Here is a 19,670-nt window from a genome sequence, read left to right on the forward strand (position 1 = left end):
GAACATTCATTGTTGATAAGGATTTGGTTCATGAATAGCAAATGGTTGCTTGATTTGTAACATTCTTTCGATGACAAATATGAAGAAGATCGATAAAGAATCATTATAAGTGTTTATAATTTTTTTGTTCGATGATTCATACATTCGAAACAATAGGGTTAACATTAGTAACGTGCCCTTCCATGGCTCGGCGAGAGAAGCCAGAGACATGCACCCCTTTGCATTGAAGCTTCTATCGGGAGGGAAAGTGAGTAATTAGAGCATCCTAAAGTGGTAGGTCGATTATTCTTAAAGGATGGACGGATAAGATCTGATTAATTTTAAAAGATATTTATCCTTTTGCTGTCGAATTATCAAAATTATCATTTTACTCCATGGTATTTTCAAATAAATTGCTTTCGATGTTCAAACTTATTTGTCTATTTTATTGACCGTGATATCTTTTATGTGTACTCAACTTAAATATGTGAGCTTCAGAAGCGCTTCAAAGATAAAGAAAATTAATGTGGCGGCAGTAATGATTTAAAATATTGCATATATATTGAATTGTTAAAAGTTTAAAAGTTCTGATGCATTTATTGGAAGCACAAAAATAATGAGAATCTTTAAAATTTTCATTTTAGAAAAAACAATAAACATGAAAAATGTGTGTATAAAATTTTGTCTATTTTAATTCAATTTAAGAATATATTTTATTTTAATTTATAATTTTTAAAAGAGCTGCTTTACAGCAAGTGCACTGCGATGCAAGCATACGAAATGCAAGAAATACATTTAAACAAGTACAAGAACATTATTTCATAGCTATAGAACAAAATAGAACATCTAGATCTTGTTACAGAGTTCGAGTTTACATAATTGGACGTGATGTCTAATTAATTATCACCTAATCAAACAAGTTCCACATCCTTTTCTTCTGCAAGTTCCACATCCTGAAGCATCGATTAATGGCTAGACTCCTCCACAATTCCATCTTCTGGCTCAAATGGAGGAGACGAGGCTTTGCTTCCATGTAACGGCAATGGGACTCCGGACTTCGTGAGTTCCATCGCTCCACGCGAGGGAGCCGAAGGCTTGAGCGCCATACTCCGCCGCACTCTCCAAAGACTCGATTTTGATCTCGTAAGACAAGCTCTGCCCGGCGGCGTCGAACTCGAGCTTGCTCGGAGACACCGTGACGGACACCCCCGGCGGGCTGGTGATGTTTGCTTCGTACACCGCCTCCGCAGAAGCTCCCACGTTTCGGACTACTCTTTTGTAGGTGACGACGTCGCTGTTCGAAGAGAAGACGACGGCGAAGGCAGGGTAGTTGAGGTCGCCGGGGCTGGTTAGTGCGGTGTCGGAGCAGTTGACGCTGATCTCGTAGTTGGTGAACACCGCGATCTGATCCGGGGTGTAGTGGATTGCGCAGAGGAAGGCGAGGTAGTCGCCGGTGTTGAGGTCGTAAACGAGGCCGGGGTCGAGCGCCCGGTTGGGATCCACGTGGCCAGCACCGCGGATGAATGGGGTGGACTCGGCACCGGTTGCCAGATCCTTAATGATTTCTCCGGCGTTGTCGGAGTTGTAGGCGGTGGTCATCAGGGCCGATTTGACGGCGGCCGGGCTCCACTCCGGGTAGGCTCCGCGGAGCAGGGCCGCGATGCCGCTTACATGAGGGCAGGACATGGAGGTGCCGGAGATTATGTTAAACTCCACACGCCGTGGATCGATGTCGAGGTCGGTTGGACTGGTAGCCCCAGTCCACGCAGCCAAGATATTGACGCCGGGGGCGATGACATCAGGCTTGAGGATCTCCGGCGCGCGGTAGTTGGGACCTCTGCTCGAGAAAGCTGCCACCTTGGGGGCCGCGGGCGAGCCACCGATGACGGTGCCGCGGAAGAGGATGGTGGCGGTGGGCGAAGCCTGCGATTTGATGTAGTATTTGATTTGTTCACCGGACGCGTGGCTGACCATGGTGGCTGGAACAAGATGGGAATCCGCCACAAGTTCGTCTCCGCTCCCGGCATCGTTGGCCAGGATCAAACCGATGCCACCAGCCAATTTCACGGCAAGCCCTTTCTCGACACGCGCATTGGCACCGCGCTCGCAGAGGACGATTTTGCCGGCGACCTTCTCGGGGTAGAGGTAGCCCCGGAGGCAGAGGCGAGAACCGCAATCGCCAGCATACACCAGAGGAAGATTAGTCGAATCTAATGGATCTCCAGAGTAAAGGGAGACGCCGCCGTAGGTGCTTCCGTCTCCGAGGACCACATCGGCCGGGAACTGTCGGTCGAGTGTAGATGCGCCCACGGTGAGTATCCACGGCGCGATGTTGACGGCGGTGCGCGATCCGGGACCGGAATTACCAGCGGAGCACGAGACCACCACTCCGTGACGCATGGCGCCGAACGCCCCAATGGCGATCGAATCGCGGTAGAAGGCGGGCGGATAACTGGCGCCGACGGAAAGCGAGATGACGTCAACTCCATCGGCGATGGCGGCGTCCATGGCGGCGAGTATGTCCGAGTTGTAGCATCCGCTACTCCAGCAGATCTTGTAAACCGCGATACGGGCCTTGGTGGCCATGCCCTGGGCTTCTCCTCTGGCGTACTGGAAGAAGCCGGCTTCGTCAACGGCAGAGCCCGCGGCAGTGGAGGCGGTGTGGGAACCGTGACCCTCGGTGTCGAGCGGCGATTTTGATTCCCGAGTCTCATCGATAGGGCCTCGGGCGGCTTCATAGCCCTTGTAGAAGACCCGGGCGCCGATCAGCTTGCGATTGCAGAAGGAGGCGTTGAATCCTTTCCCCGCTTCACAAGAGCCGCGCCAGGAGGAAGGGGGCGGGGGGAGGGAGTCATCCACGAAGGAGGCGCGGGAATCAGGGTATACGCCAGTGTCGAGGACGCCGACGACGACGTCGGAGGCGAAGGAGGAAGAGGGCCAAAGGCCGAAGGAGGAGGAGAGGCGGAGGAAGGCCGGGGATCGGGTGGTGTGTCGCTGGCAGGGGCGGTCAGGGAGGACAGCGAGGACGGAGGGGAGGCGGCGGAGAGCGGCCGCCTGGGATGGAGTGAGGCGGGCAGCGAATCCGGAGACGGCACGGGTGTAATCGTAGAGGAGGCTGGAGGCGGGGCGGCCGGGGAGTGAGCGGAGCGTGCGGGCGTACCAGTGGCGGAAGGTGGAGAAGGAGGCCGGCTTGTGGGAAGGGGCCACGTGGACGATGTAGGTTGCCTGTGCGTCGGTAGCTCCCTCCGCCGGAAGCGGCAGCGGCGAGAAGAGGAGGAGGAGGAGGAGGAGGACGCCGGAGAAAGGAAGCCGGGGAAACGACAGCCGCATGGTGCCGGGAAACGAGGAGGAGAGCAGATAGGCGATGTAAGACGGGGAAGAGGAAGACCCGACGGACCAATGGGAGAACGAGTACAGTTCAATGACAACTGGTAATATTTAGGGTGCCAAGTTGAAGTTATTTACGGGACGAACCATTATGCATCTGCCTGCTATTACGATGCCTTGAGTACAATGCTCCATAGTGGTATTTAAGTAGTTTCGATCCGAATCAAGGGTGAAGTGTAGTGGATGAAGGGAAGCGAAGATTCCAACGGAAGCAACCATGATTGGTCCACGTAGGACTCGATTTTCGTCCAAGTTTATCGACTTCCCGTAATCATTTGATTTTGCGATCGAGATTTAAATCGTGGGCCATCAATTAACCTTTTTTCATTAAAAGGGAAAAAAATCTGAATATCTGATAGATAAGCGTCTCCTCCCCACATGGGGCGAAATTCCGTTTATCTAGGGCAAAACTCCGGTGGAGACGGCGGGGATGACAAATCGACCATCTCCGGTGAGGATCTCCATCGACAGGATCAGGTTCGAGAGGCTTAAGTGGTTGCGGTCAAGCACTAGCGAGGACTTAACCATCTTCTTCGGCAGAGGACTCGAAGATCGTGGCTTCCAGTCCATTTGGAGATGACTTCAATCGATCCATGGTGGTCATCGACTTGTCCTTGGTTCCTTCGTATGGTTGAGGGATGACCCTCCGCAAGAGCGCGTAGGGTCTCATAATATCCCCACTCTGGGTGCGGCGATCTTCCAGCCAAAAATCTCATGGCGGTGGCATTGTCAAACAGCCATTAGGCTGCAGTTGGGTACGCAAAGTGCTTCCCGGTGAGGATGAGAGCGATGGGTAGAGAATTTGGCTGAGAGGAGCCTGGACGCGGCTGAAAATCAGCACATAGGGGAGTTTCTCATCTTCCTTACTTTCTTTTCATTATTCTTCCCATGGTTTTCCTTAGAGAAATTTTTTAGCTTTATTTGATGGTGCAATTGCTCGGTGATGATCAAAGCCGCATGCATTTTGAGCCTATTGAGTTCGTTGTTTAATTCATATGCTCTTCTAAAGTCACAACTTCATGTCTGAACCTCCGTGAGATTTAGTTTGATTCTGGTAGAGTTTATGTCAGATCATTTGGAGGTCTTTCACCGGTTAATCTTGTAAAACTTTTGTAAAGTTCTTGTCCATACCCCTTTTGTTTAGGCAGAATTCAAATATTTGTAGTGTTCACGCCAACAAAATTTTATGGCAGTTTTTAAAGTTCATCAATCAAAATCCAAATAGTTATAGTGTTCATCGGTCTCGAGGAGCATCCTTGAAGTTGAGCTTAGGTCTTTCATGTTCAAGCCTCCTAGAGGGATGGTTCAAGAGTTCATGTTCAAACCCACTTGTGGCTGGCTTCAAATCTTGCATGGTGAACTTTTTCTCAACTCTCCTTTTAGTTGAGTTTAGGTGTCCATTCTGCATGGTGAAGGCATAGATGTTTTGGTAGATCAGTCTAAGGTCCTAGGGATGGAACCCAATCCAAGTGTCAGTGTGTTCTTGATGTTTTGGTAGATCAGTCGAGCCTCCAACACTAGTTTTGTAGTGATCTTGAGTTCTCTTCTTTCATTTTGGGGAAGTTGGAAGGAAGTTGACTGGGAATGGAGATATAAAAGACAGTCTTCTTTATATATGAGGTTCTCTTCTCTTCTCTTCTTGGCGAGCGGGGTGGCAGAGCGTTGTTGTAGGTGCCACTGTTTATCAGCTACTTTTAACTTCGAAGAAGAGGAAGAACCAATCTGCGAGTTCATTTTTTTTTTGTCAAAAATAGTCTAAATATAGTGATGCATTTAAAAAAGAATGATAGATATTATACTCTGCAAAATATTGTGCAATTTAAGAATTAGCCCATCAAGGTGAAAAAGAGGAGCTTATGAACTTCACGGATTTGGATCACTAACTAAATTGTTCAAAATCATTGCTCGTGAAATGTGTAGATGTAATTACCAGAATGTTTTTTTTTAATTTGGTAGTTTTTGTTAGAAATTTTATTTTTTTAGGAAATAATAATCTGGAGAAAATGTGGAGAACATATTAATGATCTAACTTTCTCATGGAAATTACGGTTTTAGTGATTTTTTGTTTTATTTTATTTTTTTATAACTACTTGATTAATCGTGGAGATGGATGGTCCTTCCCTTGATTTGTTGTATATCCGAAAATGCTCACAGTAATACATAGGCCGTCGATCTTTATAGTATTCGTCGTCCTTGTAAAATCATTTCAATGTTAAAATGAGTATTCTGTTTGCGAAGATAAATTTTCAATCTTTTTTACACACGTGGTTACTTCGGACCACTCAATATAAATTTTTCATTAAATTTGAGATCGGCACATGCCCAAGCAAAGGATCGAATCTCTCTGGAATGTGCATCTGGAATGCCTTTCCTATGTGAGGGGGGGGGGGGGGGGGGGGGGGGGGGGCATGGGGGGGCATCCTAAATTGTTTTATCATAAATATTTACAACACTTATGGCTAAAACTTCTAAATAAATAATTTTTTTCTTTTAAATTTTAAATCTAAATAAAAGCTGCAATTTTGAGCACATTGAGGTTCCACTTATACTTTGAAGTAAGCAAAATAATTTAAAAAATATAATGTTCTGTAAAACTATTTTTAAAAATTTTAAATCTGAATACATATATACCTTAGCACACTGTTAAATTAAACTTATAACTTTAAAGTAATTATATATTAATTTTGAATATATTTTTTAAAATTATTACAAGGTTAATTTTGACCATTTTTTAGTCAAATCTATTACATAGACAGTTAAATTTAAATTATTGTATATATATATATATATATATATATATAATTTTAAATATATACATCATTTTAAGCTTTATTATTTTTAAAAATATATTTCATCATATACATTTTAAAATTTGTATATTTTTAAATAAATAAAAAATATATTAAATTATATTAGAATTTTATCCTTTTACTCGTATTTTTATTATATATTTATATTAAGTTGACTAGACTTCTAATTTTGTGAACAAGCATATGACACGACGCCCTCTTAATATTTTAGAAAAAGATTCCTTTCAATGAAAAAGAAAAAGATTAAATGTTTATTAAAAAAAACTTTTCCGGAAGAAGTCATGTCCCACGCTTTTCCATTGGAGTTCACACAATCCCAATTTGCCCGTCGAAGTTGCACACCGATTTCACGTTGCCCGACAATCATGACAATTATAATAAATTATAATTTAGACCGAACAGTCAGTCTATTTCCAAGTCTTCAACCAATTTCCAGGTCTTCAACGTCTCCACGTACTTTCGACTTTGAATGCTTTCATATTGACCACAGAGGAAGTGCAATTGGGTGGGAGTTCATATTCAATTTCGGAGAAAATAAATAAGCGATTGATTAACTAACTACTTCCACCGTGAGACACATTTACAGTTGACGACAAACCAAGTCTATAATAACTGAAATATATTTTTTAAAATAAAAAATATATTAAATACTATTACATATATATTTAAATTAAGAAACGTCCTTTATAAAAATATTAATAAGATGCTCTTTTAATTTTCACCGTGAAGCTTCTTGTTCGACTTCGACGACGTCAGCAACAATTTAAATGAAACGGCATGGAAATACCCAAGAAATAACACTAAAACGAGCAGGATCCCGATAGCCTTTTCCGACTATAAATACCGCTCCCTTCCTCTCCAGTGTACCCATCCTCATCTCTTCCCCCCCAATTCCCACCGATGGCGTTTCCCCAATGGGCCATAACCCTCGCCATCGTGCTCGCGGCCGCCGTCGCCCTTCTTCGGAGGAGGCGCGGCCGGAGCGCGCTCAACCTGCCGCCGGGCCCCCGCCCGTGGCCCATCATCGGCAACCTCAACCTCATCGGCCACCTCCCCCACCGTTCCCTGCACGCCCTCTCCCAAAAGTACGGCCCTCTCATGTACCTCCGCTTCGGATCTTTCCCCGTCGTCGTCGGATCCTCCGTCGCCATGGCCAAGTTCTTCCTCAAGACCCACGACATCTTCTTCGTGTCCCGCCCCAAAACAGCCGCCGGTAAATACACCACTTACGACTACTCCGACATCACCTGGTCGCCCTACGGCCCTTACTGGCGCCAGGCCCGCAAGATCTGCCTCCTCGAGCTCTTCAGCGCCAAGCGCCTCGAGTCCTACGAGTACATCCGGGTGGAGGAGGTGCGCGCCCTGACTCGCGCCCTGTTCGCCACCACCTCCTCTGCCTCCCCCGTCATGCTCAAGGACTACTTCTCCACCGTCAGCCTCAATGTCATCACCAGGATGGTGCTGGGGAAGAAGTACCTAGACCCCGCGGCGGAGACCGAGATTGTGTCGCCGGAGGAGTTCAAGGAGATGATCGACGAATTGTTCCTGTTGAACGGGGTGATGAACATCGGTGACTCGATCCCCTGTCTGGGTTTCTTGGATTTGCAGGGGTACATTAGGCGGATGAAGAAGCTGAGCCGCAAGTTCGACAGGTTCCTGGAGCACGTCCTCGATGAGCACAACGAGAGGCGGCGGCGCGAGGGGGATGATTTTGTAGCCAGGGACATGGTCGATGTTCTGCTGCAGCTCGCCGATGATCCCAATTTGGACATCAAACTCGAGAGGCACGGTGTCAAGGGCTTCACCCAGGTACGTTTGGCACTACTCTTTCTCGTTCCAGCATTTGGTCAAACACGTTACGGAGAGAGATGTGCAGTAGTTCCAATTTTGTGCAGGATTTGATTGCTGGTGGCACGGAGAGCTCGGCGGTAACCTTGGAGTGGGCCATCTCGGAGCTCCTCCGTCGGCCGGAGGTGTTTGAGAAGGCGACGGCGGAGCTGGACCGCGTGGTGGGCCGCGGGAGGTGGGTGGAGGAGCGCGACATCCCCAACCTCCCCTACGTTCAGGCGATCGCGAAGGAGACCATGCGGCTCCACCCGGTGGCTCCGATGCTGGTCCCCCGCCTCTCCCGAGAGGACACCAGCATCGACGGCTACCACATCCCCGCAGGCACCCGGGTGCTGGTGAGCGTGTGGGCTATCGGGCGAGACCCGTCGGTTTGGGACCATCCGGAGGAGTTCCGGCCGGAACGATTCGAGGGCAGCACGTTGGACGTGAAGGGGCATGACTACGAACTTCTTCCCTTCGGCGCCGGCCGGCGGATGTGCCCCGGTTACAACCTCGGGCTCAAGGTCATCCAGCTCAGCCTCGCTAACCTGCTGCACGGGTTCTGGTGGAGGTTGCCCGCGGGGAAGAAGGCGGAGGAGCTGAACATGGAGGAGATCTTCGGGCTGTCGACGCCGAGGAAGGAGCCGCTGCAGGTAGTGGTGGAGCCCAAGCTACCGGCTAACCTTTATTAAGAAGATAATTAGTATTAAAACATCCACGTGTGTGCTATTTAATATGTATAAGCTTAATTAATACGAGAATAAAAGTGGTTGTGTAGAAGTTAATACTGAATTGAAAGTGTGGGGGTCTTTCTCTTATCTCTTATTAAACTTTTGTAAAAGTTAATACTGAATTGAAAGTTAATATTAATTAAAATTTGTTTAATTTAATTAACATTACTCTAACTTAACTGAAATGGTTGTACTATTTTCAATAAAAATATAATTTTAATTAAAATTGCTACAACAATTTTAAAAATAAAAAATATGAAAAATTCCTTATATATATATATTTCAAGTATACTATTAAGTATTAAGATAAGGAAAATAAGAAGTGACTATTTTTATTTTAGCCCAATCTTTTATCAACCACGGCGGCGAAACAAATTTTGAATCCCAATCTACCTCCCGCTCTCAACCCTTTCTCCCCCAAATCTGTACTTGTTTCCGCCGTCCGCCGCAGCTTATCGTTTCTCCGACCTCTATTCGCCGGCACCCGAGACGTCGGTTCTCTCCTGCTTAACATCCTCTCGGCGTGTTAACCCTAATCCGATCCTTGACAAAGATTGAGCGAAACGCCATGGACGATCCTTCCAATCTCTCTGAAGGTGCTCCGTTTCTTCTTTATGCCATGGTCGAAACCTTTGTTTTTTACCTGAATGTTGTTTGCTCCTATCGACGTTTTTTCATCTCCAGTGTATATGTGGGTATTATTACATCCATATTTTTCTTGTATTGTCATGAACTGCACTTTTCCCTAAAATGTTTTTTTTTTATTTCATTGCATCGGGTTATAATTCCGTCTATTAATTCATTTCACTTTAGGAAATGCGTATCGGCCAATCGAAGGTATGGAATCGGTGATTGCTACTGTTAGTGGTTACCACGGGACAGAGAGATTTAAGCTCATCAAGCTTATTGCGCATTCTGGAGCTAATTATGTTGGAGCAATGACAAAATCTACGACACATCTGGTGCCTGCTTGGTGTTTCTGATTTTGGTTGCTTAAATTCTGTTTGAATGGTGCTTTGTACTTGTTTTATCAGAGAATGATATTGCATTTGTTGGATTGTAGGTATGTTGGCGGTTTGAAGGTAAGAAGTATAATCTGGCAAAAAATATTGGTGCACACATAATCAGCCATCGATGGTTTGAAGATTGTTTAAAAGAAAGGAAGCGGCTACCTGAAGATTCTTATTCGATGCAGAGGTATTGTTTTTTATATTTTTAATTGGCATCTCACGAGGGGAAAACTGCTGTGTAACTTATTTATAAAGATCATACACAATAAAACGCCAGTATAATACCCTGATTGTATATCATGCTGCAGAGTTCTAAACTTTGTGCATGATTATCAATTCTAGAATTTCCTTGCAACTACAAGATGATACACTATCATACCCCTTTTCAATAAGATAATTGACCCATTGATTTGTCGATACTCTTACAACTACTACTAATAGTATGTGAGACTTGATGGTTGCTACTTCATCACACACGCAACCTTTTTGACATCTCATGATGCCTAGGATTGGATCCTCACAGGTATCCAGAGTATTGACCCAATAACTTGTGAGGCATAATAGTGCGCTTAAAATGCTTAAGCCCAAGTTAATAATTTTATTACTCATCTTTTATAAAGTTTCCTTGCTTGCCCATAACTCACCTAGTGACAGAAACTAGGTTATCACATTCGCATCCCTGATTAGCTAAAATCAAATTTAAAGTCATGATGGTTGGAATATGCAACATATATATTATTGGTTCCTTACAAAAAAAAGTCATGTGCACTGTTTTAAGCAAGATATAAAGGGTAACCAGTGCACGAAGGTTGGACCATATTTGATTTATTGTACACAACCTTACCTTTCATTGTAAGAAGTTGTTTTTATGACTCGAACTTGTGACCATAAGGTCACATGACAATAATTTTACCATTGCGCCAAAGCTCCCCTTCTTTTTTAAGTAAGATATATGAGTGAAAATAATGTGTAAGAATAGAAAGCAAAATTTGAAGTCATGATTGTTTGCATAGTTCTAAAAGGTGTTCTAGGTGACCAATCAGACAGTTTCGATGAAGGGCCATTGCTCCTAGTGGGCAGGAGGCTCTTGTTATGCAACCCTTTTAAAAGTAGACCCAGATATATATAATTTGGGTTCAGTTAAAAATAAAAGGAGAGTAAAATCTTCTCAATCAAACTAGCTAACACATTCTCTTCTTCTGCCTTTTAAAAGCTTACTTGATTGTAGTATGACACTAGTTATCTTAGCCATATTTTGAATTTGTAGCACAACACTAATTATGAGCTTAGTATGTCTTTTCTTATAATGAAGATGAATTGTTAAATTTTATGGTTTGCTGTGTTATTTATTTTCTCAGTTGCAATGTAAAAATATGATATGTTTCTTTTTTGTTGTGTATAATACTTATCAGTGATGGCTTATTCTTGTGATCGTACACATGTTTTGACTGATTTAGATATAAATTTAATTTTCTCCTGCTCTCTATTTTAATATATATTTTTTAATACTGACTGCTTAAGCATTAGGCAGTGGTTCCATCCTCGATATTTCTTTTTTGCATTTGAACAACAATGATTCGTGGGTAGCTTATCAAATGATAACTTGTGGAAATATTAATTGAATAAACCGTAAAGAGCTTATCAAATGATAACTTTGGAAATATTAATTGAATAAACCGTAAAGAGCTTATCAAATGATAACTTGTGGAAATATTAATTGAATAAACCGTAAAGAGCTTATCAAATGATTCTTGGATGCGTAATGTTTTCCCCCATGATTACCTTCTGTATGTCAATGCGTGATTCCTCCCCCACACAGACCGGCCCCCCCCCCCCCCACACACACACACACACACACACACATTACATTGTGCATATGGATACCTTAAGTGAATTATTTGACTTAGAGTCTTAACATCTTTGATTAAATTAACATTGACTAAGATTGGTATATCCAAGGGATCTAAATTCTACTTCTTTTTTCTTGCTTGTTTTAGTTTGAACAGGTGAAAGGTTATCTAAAAGCTTAAATGTCACAGAAATGACCTATCGTTACTTTATATTTCTTACAACTTTTTCACACGTGGCAAGGGGAATTAGTCCTAACCAAATACATGTATTAATTTAATAGGTTTTTTTAATTGATGAGTTTGGCAAGATTCAAACACAAAACCTCTTGCTCTAAAGGCGTATTTAGTTTGATTGTATGTGGTTTTATTTGAAAATTTACATTGTCACGAAAATGGACTACAAGCAATTTTTTTTACTCGGTGAAATTTACACATTCGAATCATGATAATTAGTTTGAATTGGATGCTTCTCATTTTGGTACAGTGGCGGACAGCTGACATGATTTATATTCCTATTTTTTTCTCTTCTTCGTCAGTGGACAAGAGATTGGATCCATAACATGGGAAGAACCTGCCTTTTTGAATACTTCTGGGGAAGGAAAATGCAGCATATCCACTAACCGAAGGAGCAAAGCAGTTGATGTTGATGCTAGTTACCTGGACTGGCCTGAATCAAATGTATTAAGCAGAGTAAGTCGTGAACTTCTCGGGTTTTTTGTGATTCAAATGATAATTCATAGTGTTTTATGTTATTATGCTTTTCTGATGCAACATATTTTGTAACAAGGTTATTATATGAAATACTGCTATTTATATATATAAACACAAGCAACACATGAATACTAGTTTGTCCCAAGAAAGAGGCACTAAGACAAAATGTCATTCACAATAAGCTATGAGCCTGCCAAGTACTCGAAGAAAGACCTGGCCTTGCTGCACTTGGACTCCCATAAACCACGGTTGAAGAGAATTCAGCCACAGAGAAAGCATACTGTTACCCATCAGAGTAGAGTTATCAAAAGATAGGCTTGCATCTTGAGATGCCGCAATGAATCTCAAGATGCAAGTGTGAATGAAAGGATTAATCGAGGAATCTTCCTATTAAAAGCTGGCCTATAGAAAACTGACCCCCACACAAATCCTGATCATTGCTGCACTTTGAGTGCACTGTGGTACATAGGAAGGTAAGGGAAGCTTCATGCGAAGTCTGAGCTAGGCCTCCGGTTGAACTGGTCTCGATTACGTAGGTACATTATAAATCCAAAGCATGGGTACATTATAGTTTATATTTAAGCATTGTGGAACTCAAAGCATCTCTAAGCGATATAAGAGAATTTAATGTATGGTTAATGAAATTAAATACTGGATGGGTTACATGGGTTTTTATTGGCAACATATATTTCAGCTTTGTATCTATTATCAACACGTATACACGTGAGTTAAAGTTAAATTTAGTGGACATTGCACATGGTGAAAGACACTGTCAATATTAGCTAATAGTTAACGAATGTGGTTTAGAAAAGAGAAATTAATTATTTTACTCATCACATTCAGTACCCTGTTATGATGTATCACCTCAGCACTTCTGATCTCAGTAAACTATCTTGCTAAAGTTGCTTCTACTTCCAACCGATGTTAAAGAAGGCAAAACTTTCAACAGTGACTTTGTATTTGTTCAACTTCTATGAAGTTTCAAGCATGTTTTAAGAATTATGAATTACCATTTCCCAGTCTTTATTGCTAACATTACACTTTACAACAGCTCGCTAAGAAGTATATCTACCAAACATATCTTCTGGCCATGAATAAACAAGATCCAATGTCGTTTTCAATTTTACATGGTTTCTTTAGATTCCAATTTCGTGGAATAACTCAAATCTGGTTCTTTGTCAAACTAGCCTATTGTTTCTCTAAGATTAACTCATTTCCTATTTAAGGTGTGGTTGAATTTTGAAAAGTCTTCTTTCTTACATATTATGTGCAGCATAAAGAATACAGTCACTTCCCAAATTTGCACTTATCAAGCAACCGGAGAAATTTATTTGATGATAATCATGATGATATTATGTATGGATCAGCTAGTAGAAGTCACTGCATTAAGAAGAAATCATACTGTGATCTTTCAAATTATATTGACCCGAGGCAGAAGCAAGGAGCTTGTTCAAAGAAGTCCCGAACACGACTCACTGATTCTGATTCAACCACTGGAAACAGTTTAAGAAATAGGCTTGAACGTGGCGGCATAGAGGAAATTCTGTTGGACCATGAAGAAAAAATTGAAACCCTTGATTCCTGCAATGACGGCGTGAAGGATAACGAACCACATAAAGAAAATGATAATCTTATTGGGTATGATGGACAAAATCAAGCAGAAGTATCATGTGTGATTTGTTGGACAGAATTTTCTACAACACGGGCTGTTTTACCTTGTGGGCATCGGTTCTGCTATACATGCATTCAAGGATGGGCTGATTGTATGGTACGTATTCTGAACTATTTTGAAACTGTATTCTGTTAACATTGCATACACTTCATATCAATCGACCGCACTTCAGTTGTCCTAGTAAGGACATTATGATGTGCAGTCAGGTCTATAAAATAGCCTTTAAACTCATAATCTAACTAATTCCCCATAGTTGATTTTAATTTTTGGTATAGCAGTAGTTGATAACTGACATAATGTCACAATATCTTATTCTTTATTTCTGTTTTAATACCAGAATTTCCTCTCATATGGTTAATAAACACTTATAGGCTTCAAATGGAAAGCCCTCAACTTGCCCTCTATGCAAAGGCAGTTTCACAAGCATAAAAAAGATGGAGGATTCCTCTACAGATCAGAAGATATACTCGCAAACCATGCCTGGCGGATCTCCGAATAGAGACATTCATAAGCTCTCTAGTGAGGGAAATGACAAGGACACAACCTTGGTAAGTTGCTTTTTACTTCACTATTTCTATCACGCACACATGCTATTCAATATAGATTTACAAATTTTCTGTTTATCACTTTATGTTGGCATTCAATATAGATTTACAAATTTTCTGTTTATCACTTTATGTTGGCATAAATTTCTTACGATTGATATGTTTTTTTTATTGTTTTTTCTGATCTACAAGCCTGTGGATTATGTTTGTTACGAGTGTCGATATCATGAGCCAGTGGATCTTCTTGTTTGCTGCCAAATCTGCAAATCTAAGTGGGTACATTCTTGCTGCTTAAATCCTCCATCGATTCCTTGGACCTGCATCCACTGCAGGGATCTCAGAACACTCTATAGACTTTTTTCGACAAGTTGAGGATTCTATGTGAAATGGCTCGAAATCAATGGTAGATCAAAGTTCAGAATATTATCAATACCATCGACCTTGCTCAGAATATAAAGGGATGAAGCATGTCGCATCCTTAAGTAAATACTTTCTGAGATTTTGCATGATTTGATTATAGAAATTGTTACCATTCAAAAATTGTATCTATCATTGCTTGTTTGCATAGTATTGCCCGAGCAAATGCATCTCTATCTGTTAAATGCTGTATTTTAAATTTTTGATCAGTCACGTCAGACATGCTGAGTGGATATCCGTGAAATGAAAAGCTTTCTTATCAGTATAATTACACTTAGAAGTCAAAAAGTTTGATAGCATGTGGTCGAAAACATAATTTGTTAAATAGCACATAGATCGCTCGTTGACTTAGTTGGAGAAGAGTAAAATTTGTTAGGGCCATAGGAAACTAAAAACTGAAATATCTGGTAAAAAATGAAAACACTTCACTACTTACAGTGCTATTAAAAGATAAGAGATTGCCCTCTAGAATAAAGGTGTAATAGTAAAGAAAAAAGTTACTTGTCACAATAGAATTTCTGTCACAAATGTTGTGACGGGAATTTGCACCGTTGGATTTTAAAATTAAGATTAAATCCTGATCGTAGATTGAATGGATGATTGTGATTGAATGAGTGATTGTGATTGAACGGTCCAGATTCCCATCACAAATTTGTGACGGGGATATGTTGTGACAAGTAGCATCACTCTTATCTGGTGAGAAGATCACTTTGAAAAATTGACTGTGAAGTGATGTGTTATTTGTACTTTTCAATCTATCTTGAGGATGAAAAAAATCCCCTGAAGCATTGTGCACTAACAAGGCACTTAGTAAGATATTCAAATATCCATAGTTTGAAATCTAATTATGAACCACCGTGTGTATTTTTAAATTTATTTGATGGATGAACTAGAGGAAAGGTTGGCCTCCGGGACTAATTGAACCCAAGGCCTAAATAAAAAAAAGAAAACTAAAATATCATAAACGAACAATTCAATCTATCGTCTTGAATAAACTTGAATCATTCTACACGACATAAAAAGGAAAACTAGATTCACGGATAAAAAAATGAGACAAAATTTACAGGAATCGGCTAATGTAGCAAGTAATCAGACATGGAATATAGACTGACTGCGAAAGATAGTATTCAGTGCTGTTGATCGGTGGCTTGAATAATCCATTCGATTTGCCATATCTGATGTTGAACATGACTGATTAAAGTTTCTCAGTATCACTGTCTAAGCCCTGCATAAAACAAGATAGATTTCCAACTTAGTCACGCTTGATCCACATGTGCACTTGGTGCCAATCTATAAACTCCCAGCTTTCAGATCTGACATCCCAATCCAAAGTCTAAATTATAGCCTATAATTAATCCCTAATCTCAGCATGTGAGACATAACAGTGGCTATGCCATCATCAAATCCATTCTAATATTTTACCATAGCTCCCCTCTCATATCATCACATTCTATTGCAATCATGTAAATCACTATTTTCTCCCTAGAACATTATGTTCTAATCATGGATAGCATAAGTACTGAGCAAAGGAGTAAACTCAAATCTGAAATTCTAAATGCAATGTCTTACCGAAGTGCTCCCAATCTTACTGAACTCATCATCCAAGTCATTGCTGTCATCTGTAACAGTGTAGGAATGGTATCAGAAGTTGTAACCAGTAATCACATACGCTAGTATGACTGAATATTTCTAAAATAAACAAAACTATAAAGGCACATAAATTGGCAAATAAACATTTTGCAATAAATGCTGAACTGAAAACAAGAATAAACAAAATACAGCATACCGAGGCCCTCCTCATCACTTCCAAGATCACCAAGAAGAAACACATCCAAATCCTCAGGAGTCTTTGAGGTGGAAGTCTTCTGCAGCTTGGTCTCTTTTGCTTCTGCTAGTGTAGCAGATGCTGCATTAGGATTTCCCTTGACACTCTCTAATTGTTTTTGCTCTGCTTTCTTTCTCGTGTCCTCCATATACCTCTTCTCATAGCTGATGCATTGCACAATTCAGATTGACAACAAAGGCTCATAGAGTTTGTCATAAAGGGTGCTCAAAAAATAAACAAAAATATGCCAAATTTAACAACATATACTGTGTATATTTAGATCATCCGAATCCCTTCCTACTGTCTTTCTATATCCTTCCATGGTTCAATAGTTTTCTGAAATCAGTCAACTTGGTCAACCACTGAATATTCATCAAGTCTTCTATGGTCATGTCTGTTTGCCCTCATATTATTCCCTAATTTGCAGCTATGTAATAATGTATTACACAAAAAAGAAAAGACAATTAGAATTCATCAGTTGACTAATGTTTTACAGCAAAATTGCTAGTTAAACCAATGTCATTTATCACCATACATATTCCCAAATTTCAGTAGGGCCACCAGATTCTGCAGAGAAGATACTTACGGAGATACATGAGTGTCTACAAGAGCAAAATAAATCTGCCAGAACTTTCTCTCTTTCATGTAACGTGGACATAGCTCATATCTGAACTTTGATATTTCCTGGAAAATAGAGGAAAATTATCAATAATCTTAAGAAAAAAATGATAGTGTTTAGATAGTGATGGTGAGGTAAAGTTGACAAGATTAGCATACAGGGGATGGTAAGTGATAATGTACATTTCGTAGGTAAATCAACATGTGCTGCTCAAAAAGCAAAAAATCTAGAGGAAGACTAACTACTAAGACAAGACAACGAAATAAATACTGGTTGTATAAAATATTTACGAGGTGCCACATTTTGTAGGGACCAAGAATGAATCAATCAACATATTCTGTTCTTCTATAAGTTATTTGTGATAAATTTCAACAGTATGGAGCAACAAATCAAGAGTTTTATAATTTATGAGATATTCTAGCAATAACAATGGGAAAGGCTCAGTGTGTTAACCTAAAAAAGTTCAAAAAGGCAGAAAATAATAAAGCATAGTTTATCCAACAAAAAATGTGTTGATAAGCATTTATAGGGAGGTTAGATATCTAATGAGTCAGATTTAGCAGCTACCATTTCATATATTAATGGCCATCTTTCATAACAGTACAGAAATGTTTGCCAGAAGCTAATGTGATAGATATAAGAAAGACAGAGCATCTATTTTGCTTGGGTCGAAGATCAACAAAGTGATTGTGCTGACTTTTAAAATATGAAGCAACTGGTAAAATATGACGTAAATGTTTGGAGGTGCTTGAGTGGTATACACAATGATTACTTGAATGTCCTTGAGGAAGATCGAGATCATTGATCCATAATTAAAAATCAACTAGATAAATCATATCCAATAATATACCAAAATTAATCAGAGAGGACAGATGATCAACTGAATTGCAACTGCAATTTCGCCAGTATTTGCCTGTCAATATGGTCCGTCTAACTTAATGTAAAATATTATTCACATCATTCCATTTCTATGCAGAAATGGTATGATAAATACAAGTGGCAACATGTATGATAAAGGTTCAACATAATTGCTAATCAATTGCTCGTCACATGACAACTCAAAGAAGAGTTCGTGAGTTACACCTAACACAATTTTGCATATGTTACATCTAAACTAATCCACCTGCTGTGATCCTATATAAATTCCACCACTACATTGATGCCTACCGTGAAGTTCACAGACAATGAAGTCATACTCCAGAACTATAGAATATACACCACACCGTTGGAGAAAAAACAAGCTAAATGAAGATGTAGATTAATTTTCAAAATCAAATATAATTGACTCAAACACCTTGACTGTTGACAGAACCAAAGTAGCATGTCTTGCTTGCCATTCATTAAGATCTTGCCTCACATTTGATGATGGGGGGATGGTGGATATTTCCGGTTCGGGTTCATCTACACAAACAATAAAGGTGATGTACTCAGGTATATTCGTTAAACTACAAGTGAAATTTGAAAGTAACAAGTAGAAGATAATACAATTCTGCATAACCACGAAGTTCCTAAAACGCATCAATGTAATAGAAAAAGTAAATCATTACTTGGAACATAAATTTGAAGTTCCTCGAGCGATTGTGTACACCATCACGTCGAACAATTCAATACTAAATGATGAAATCATTATAAGTCAGTAGTTTCAATTGTTGTGTTTTGTTTTCAGAAAAAAAAACATTCAGATAAGCAGGAACGGTAAAAAGGAAATAATTCAATGCATTAAAACACAAAATAATGGATGAATTATAAAATTGATTGGCAATAGGAAAAGAACAGATCTAGCGAGCGAGCACCTTGCATGGTGATGGGGAAATCCCTGAAGGTGCTAATCTGGATTCCCTGAACAAACTCCTTCAACTCCTGGGTGATCCCAAATCTCTCGAGATCCGAAGCAGAGTCGGGAGCAACAGCCGCGCTAGATCCCGACACCAATGCAGATGCAATCGGGATGGGGATGTCAATAGCGAGGGTCTTGATCTGGTCAGCGGCTCGGAGCGCCTCGGAACGGATAAGATCGGCCTTCTTGGCGGCCTCGGTGGCCATCTCCTTGGACTTCTTGGCCGTCTCGGAGACGAACTCCTGAGAGAACCTCGCAGCGCCCTGGGTGAGCTCCTGCGAGCGCTTGGCCGCCTCCTTGGAGATCTCCTGCGATCGCCTCGCCGCCTCCTCGGCGAAAACCTTCGCCCTCTGCCACAGATCCATGGCTGATCCCGGCGACCGCCTCTGCTTCCAGAGCACGTGAGCGAGACGAAGGTCTCACTCACGTTATGATTGAGGAAGAGAAGCA

General features: G+C 41.1%; 4 protein-coding genes across 4 annotated transcripts; 2 read left to right on the plus strand and 2 right to left on the minus strand.

Annotated features, from left to right (window-relative positions):
- Window positions 1–783: 783 nt before the first annotated feature.
- On the minus strand, window positions 784–3,370 carry LOC141833291 (subtilisin-like protease SBT1.4). The gene has a single exon (XM_074720698.1). It carries the CDS (start codon window positions 3,307–3,309, stop codon window positions 982–984), a length of 2,328 nt encoding a protein of 775 aa, XP_074576799.1. The 5' UTR covers window positions 3,310–3,370; the 3' UTR covers window positions 784–981.
- A 3,689-nt stretch (window positions 3,371–7,059) lies between these two features.
- LOC141846323 (trimethyltridecatetraene synthase-like) lies at window positions 7,060–8,824 on the plus strand. Its single transcript, XM_074734342.1, has 2 exons — window positions 7,060–7,985; window positions 8,072–8,824. Exons 1-2 carry the CDS (start codon window positions 7,077–7,079, stop codon window positions 8,693–8,695), a joined length of 1,533 nt encoding a protein of 510 aa, XP_074590443.1. The 5' UTR covers window positions 7,060–7,076; the 3' UTR covers window positions 8,696–8,824.
- A 734-nt stretch (window positions 8,825–9,558) lies between these two features.
- Window positions 9,559–14,894, plus strand: LOC141825601 (uncharacterized). The gene is made up of 6 exons (XM_074712984.1): window positions 9,559–9,696; window positions 9,798–9,931; window positions 12,131–12,284; window positions 13,579–14,073; window positions 14,349–14,525; window positions 14,715–14,894. Exons 1-6 carry the CDS (start codon window positions 9,574–9,576, stop codon window positions 14,892–14,894), a joined length of 1,263 nt encoding a protein of 420 aa, XP_074569085.1. The 5' UTR covers window positions 9,559–9,573.
- A 1,006-nt stretch (window positions 14,895–15,900) lies between these two features.
- On the minus strand, window positions 15,901–19,630 carry LOC141843610 (uncharacterized). The gene is made up of 6 exons (XM_074731663.1): window positions 19,177–19,630; window positions 18,678–18,784; window positions 17,351–17,448; window positions 16,726–16,928; window positions 16,509–16,558; window positions 15,901–16,164 (listed from the first exon to the last, which is right to left on the minus strand). The coding sequence occupies exons 1-6, from the start codon at window positions 19,583–19,585 to the stop codon at window positions 16,135–16,137; spliced, it is 897 nt and encodes a 298-aa protein (XP_074587764.1). The 5' UTR covers window positions 19,586–19,630; the 3' UTR covers window positions 15,901–16,134.
- Between the last annotated feature and the right edge of the window lie 40 nt (window positions 19,631–19,670).

The sequence above is a fragment of the Curcuma longa genome, chromosome 1 (genome assembly GCF_044706935.1).
Source record: "Curcuma longa cultivar G26 ecotype Majalengka, Jawa Barat chromosome 1, ITB_CL_G26_1.1, whole genome shotgun sequence".
NCBI lineage: Eukaryota > Viridiplantae > Streptophyta > Magnoliopsida > Zingiberales > Zingiberaceae > Curcuma > Curcuma longa.